Genomic DNA, 5,579 nt, shown 5'->3' on the forward strand with positions numbered 1-5,579 from the left:
GTTCCCAGTCTTCACGCACAAACAAGAGGCAACGGTAGGGAAACTGAGAACGAATGATCCGTGGTGTGCCCTGTGGTGTAACAATCATATAGTGGTTCTTGCCCTTGGCTTCTGGGCAAAAATGCTTTGACCGTGCAAGCTGATTGGTTCTCCCATCATTGACTACCAATAGACCGGTGGCCCTGTGTTTAAGGGGTAGGGCACTCCAAAGACTTTTTAGGGCCGTAAATTCCAATTTTAGCATCCAAAAAAAATTAAGGTGGCTCTGAAACCACTCTGGAGAAAAAAAATTTTTAAAACTTTGCAAAAAGTTTTTTCTTTACATGCTGAACATTACTCGATAATAAAAAATGGGGATCACCAGGCTCGTTTTTAGTTATTAGCACTTAAAGGGAAAATTAAGGGTGTTTTACGGTTATATTGTTGCTATGGTAACCAGTGACATCACAAAAATGATCCCAACTTGTTCAGCAATGATTGGACATTTGTTTGGTATCACTATTGTAGCAGCAACTGTTTAAGATTTGTAGTACTGACCTATCAAAGTGTAAGAGCTAAAAAGTGCTGGAAAACGTTGAGAGCCTCCTTAAATCGACCCTGATATCTATTATATTGTAAGACAATGATCATTTATTTTCCTGCCAAGCTTATAAAGAAGGAAGTCCCTTAATGTTTTGTGTGCACGTGTGCGCATGCTTGTGGGCAGACTAAAATATGACACAAGAACTTGTGGGCAGCAAGGATGCACAAATTATGCAATTCAAAGGAATCAAAATATTTATTACAAGAATTATTTCCTTCAAAGTATGTAACGTTTTAACTTATGCACACTGAAGTTAAGCCTAATCCATCAGTAGTTATTAAGTATGAAGTGTCAAGTGTCTCCTTGCCCTAACCCACCCCACCCCTCAGGAGGCTTGATCAAGTAAAGGCCATCACTTCATCATACTAGATTTATCAGATGATTCGATCTTGTGAAATAAATCCTGTCCGGCTCAAAAGTTTATGGGAAATACGAGCCTTAATCAGTGATGGAGACTGTAAATGCGGGATCCATGCAGTCTAAATAAATTATTATTGTACTAACAATTTCACCTTTTGTTCTCTTAAAGATACTTTTGTCAAAAATGCCAGGACATTCAAACTTGTCCGCTAGTGCAAATAGGCCCTATGGTAGTACACCAAAATTGACAAACAACATGAATCATGAAGCCAAAAAATATTAAGATGGTTTCCGCACAACTTTCGAGCATTACAGGCAAAAATAAAGTTACCAAAAAGACTTCTTAGCATGGCAACAGTTTAAGTACAGCTAACAAAAACCTGCCAAAAATTAAGCACTCAAGCTGACCCCGCGAGAGAAAAATGGATTTGAAGTTGTCTATATTTCAGTTAAAACGGACGTTTTGCGACAGTTCAAAACAAAATGGCGCGCGTTTTAAACTTTTTTACGAGGTTTGACTTTGATTTTCTCGAGAATGCTTTAGTATTTAATTGCGGGGTCACTAAGACAAATGGATTTCGATAAGATCTTTTAAATAGTATACAAAATGTTGCTGTGCTATGAGTAGATTTTTGGTACTTCATTTTCGCACTCATTGCTCAAACTTTCAGTGGAATCCGTCTTAATCTTGTATGGAGGACACATTCTCTTGCCTTGAGTTACGGGTTTTAGGACCTTTCTCAAACTGTGAGCTCACTGAGAGATCACATTATTCTTTCTAAAAGCTACTGAAAGGTAAATGCCACTCAAATACCCGGTAAGTTAAAGCTCATTTTCTTCGATATATATTTAACTAGTGATTTGTGTCGCTCTTTAAAGGGACAAATTTTTTTGGCTTAAAAGTACATAAAATATTATTGTTGGTTTTGGACTGGTTTTCAAGTTTCTACTAATACAATGATAAGACTACTTGCCCTCATTTTCTATGAGCAATAGTCAATGAGGGACATATTTGCTCATAGAAAACTTGGGCTCAAAATGTAATTATTAAACAAAAAACAGTGGGAAAGCCAATCATATTTGCAGATTAAAACACTCAATCGCATCCAGAAATTGATTTCGGTAGCAGTGCACTTAATTTGGTAATAAGAACAGTTGATAATAATGAATTTATCCCAACTCTATTTGAATATTACTTTATTGAAGGTTGTGCAAAGAAGGCAAAGAACACTTTCTTTTTACAAGTAGCACGGAGTAAGAAATTGGAAACCTTAAGTAGCTTTTAGGACTGTTTCAACATCCAGTTATTTCTAGTCTCATGAAAATGGCAACACTCTAGATTCTTTTCCACTAGTCAGGTGTTGCACATTAGTGAACATCTTAATCCCGCTCGGCAATGGCTACCAAATGTACATCAATTTCAGCCTCAGTAAGCATCCTATAAGGTAACAATGAGAAGAATCAATAACATAATATATTGACCAAGAAACAAGCACCTGGAAATGAACATATGAAGTTATTGAACAAATATATGAACCATGAAAATAATGTAGTTATTAGTTTCCAACGAAAGTTGTGCCCTGTCTCTGGGCAAGTAAAACACTGAGTTGATTATCATCAGCATTTTCAATTTCCCTGTGGCAGTTTATTTATCTTTATCAACTTGCACTTGATAATCTACCTTGAAGTGAATGATAGGGTTCTTAAGTAAAGCATGTGACTTACTTGAATCGTGGATTATCAGTTGTGACAATTCCAACTTCTATCTCAGATGGTTTGAAGTCAGCAGACAACACTGATGAAAGGCAACTGATGGCAGTCTGAGGAAACAACACCAAACAGCCATCCGAATTACAAAAGGTGGCTCAAAATACTTCAGGACTTTCTATCAAAGTTATCCCAATTATTATACATTATAGTCATTATCTGTCTTCTCATTGGCAAAGAGCCTAAAGTTAATTCTGGAAATCAGCGCAACCTATAAATCGTTCACTAATTTGCTAGTGGATTACTGAACAATCTGTAGGTTGCACACGCAATGCATGAATTCCAAGAGCAATGTGGGATGCATCTGACAGTGAAGTAGATAGATAAACATGACATATGATATATCATAAGTGCTCATGACAATTATTACTAAACAATGTCAAAGGTTGGCAGGGGGGGGGGGGGGGTTAGTTGCCCCCGCCAGAAAAAACTAAAAAAACTAAGAAAACTAAAGAAAAAAAGAAAAACTGAACTAAAAAAACCAGTTGCCCCTGCCAGGAAGACTTGCCCCCGCAGACAAAAGATCCTAGGTACGGCCTTGAAGGCTAATACACTCACTTCAGTCAGAAAGAGTTTCTCTTTTGATATATTTTCATCAACTTAATGACATAGAAAATCCAACCAACTTTTAAAAAAATCAAAACTTGTTCAAAAAAATATAAATTTAAATCAGAGGTAAAAATTGAACTACACAGTCAATATATTTTATAAATGAAACAAAAGTGCTGATACTAAGACTTTCACAGAGTATAGTGTACTTACCTCAATAGTTTCACTTTGTGTCCAAGCATGTTTTTTCTTTATTTTCTTTTCTAGAAAGCTGTTGGCTTCTGTTTGCTTTACACCAACACTACAGCCTTTGAAACCACAGAAATAACCAGCAGGGTCTGTTTTGTATAGCTGGGGACCTTTTTCATCATCTATACCCACCAAAATCATACCTGGAAAAATAGCACACCAAAAAGACAGTTATGACAGGTTATGACACACTTTAATAAAATTTTTCAGGCTTTTTTTTTTTTTTTTTTTTTTTTTGGCTTATGTAAGATGAGTGTAAGATGTTGTATGCTAAGGAACACAGCCAGGCAAGCAGATGTAGTTATCATAGCTTGCATGGTATGCCTAACTCTAACAAACAGGCCACTACTAGTACTCACCGCATCCTAGTGGTCGCATCTCAGCATTCTGAGTATAGACTTGTGAAATATCAGCAATTCTTTTACACAACATATCCACTGGGATTTCATAGCCATATTTATATTTCCAGTTGGCAGCCTCATATCTCGCTCTCTGAACCTGAGAACGTGCATCAGCTACAAATGAAAGCAACAAGGTCAACAGTGTACCACATGAAGTCTGAAATGAACAAGTTTGTTTTGCATTGTAATGGACCCCATAGAGAAATATCATCATATTTAGAATACTGCAAAGAGTTTAAATACACCACATATGTTCAATGTGTTGTGAGGGGCTCTTCATTTGAATTTCAAAGAATTACCCAGTATATCACAACTAGTATTCGTGAAGATTTTTTGGGTACATGTAGCTAAATAAACAACTTCTATAAAAGAAACTGACAAAAATATGGGTTGGGCTGTAGGTACAGTGTACCTGCATTAAGGCTCACCTGACTAGAGGCCAGCAAAGTAAAAAAAAAGGACACTTTACCTATAAGTCCCGTCATGACACATCCTATTCTCTCTGACAATTCAAAAAGATGTGTCACAGTGTTGGAATCCAGGAGTTTGTCCTGTAAAACAAGTAATGCTGGTGAGCCAGTGGTCATTTGTCAGGTACACTAAATGATAATATTGCCTTTCCCCTTAAATGAACATCATTTATACCTAATCAAATAAGCACCCACTGTCTGACAGTCTAAGAGAGTGTTGGAATTGTCCTCAAAGTTTCAACTGCAATATCATTGTGGGTGCAAAGTTATTTCAGCTGCAAAATCTCCCACTCAAACTTCATGGCAATAGCTCAATGAAAAGTAAAGATTCTGCTTTGGTACATCTTCACATTATTAATATTTTTTTGTTGCAAAATAAACTTACTACTTGTTGAAAAGGGGGAAAATTTAATAAGCGCCCAGCCTTTTAATAAGTTCCCACTCTCAAGGTCCAGACATTTAATAAGCCCCCAGGGTACTTAATTAAATAAATACGTAATTCCCTTATCGACCCTTAGTTCCTTATAAACAGAGCCCAGGTGTACTGCCTTGTCTACAGTGCGGTTACCAAGCTAAGCCAGACTGCAAAATTTGAAGCAAACTTGTCACAATTACGAAAGGTTTAAAATTTTTAAGGCAGTTTATTGGACCAAGGCATAAATATAAATTTAGCTTAAATTTAACCAGATTAGAGAGACTTAACTGTAAAGACCGTCTGTTTACGGATAGAGTTAGGAAAGAAGATACAAGAACTTTTACTTGACCCTTACTTTAGATAAACTAAACTTGTTTTAGCTTATAAGTTTATTGGAACTATTGCTCTTCAGTAATAAGTAAGTACTGCATAACAATTTACGATCATTAAAGAAATCCTTTCTTTACTGAAGATCAAGTCTAATCCGAAGTGAAGAATATAACTCACCGGTACTTTCTTTTGAGTGACAACCACTGCTGAGTCAGCCCCTCGAAGACCGATGGACGTTAGTCCGCCTTGATTTATCGCTTTAAAAGCATATTCTGTAGACAGGAGATATCAAAAATTAGTATTTGAAAACTTAAATAAACATTATTGCAGCAGGAAACTTACCAACTTGGTATAACCGTCCTTCTGGCGAAAAAATTGTAATGTGTCGGTCAAATCCAGCACTCGTACCACGCGACATTTTGGATTTTTGTCCAATAGAGAACCCGCGGGAGGAC

General features: G+C 36.6%; 1 protein-coding gene across 1 annotated transcript; it reads right to left on the bottom strand.

Annotated features, from left to right (window-relative positions):
• Nucleotides 1-2,123: 2,123 nt before the first annotated feature.
• Nucleotides 2,124-5,579, bottom strand: LOC144634814 (proteasome subunit alpha type-6-like). Its single transcript, XM_078493846.1, has 7 exons — nucleotides 5,467-5,579; nucleotides 5,302-5,396; nucleotides 4,379-4,460; nucleotides 3,868-4,023; nucleotides 3,473-3,651; nucleotides 2,669-2,763; nucleotides 2,124-2,381 (listed from the first exon to the last, which is right to left on the bottom strand). Exons 1-7 carry the CDS (start codon nucleotides 5,540-5,542, stop codon nucleotides 2,324-2,326), a joined length of 741 nt encoding a protein of 246 aa, XP_078349972.1. The 5' UTR covers nucleotides 5,543-5,579; the 3' UTR covers nucleotides 2,124-2,323.

The sequence above is a fragment of the Oculina patagonica genome, chromosome 13 (genome assembly GCF_052425735.1).
Source record: "Oculina patagonica isolate OP01 chromosome 13, crgOcupat, whole genome shotgun sequence".
NCBI classification, from domain to species: domain Eukaryota; kingdom Metazoa; phylum Cnidaria; class Anthozoa; order Scleractinia; family Oculinidae; genus Oculina; species Oculina patagonica.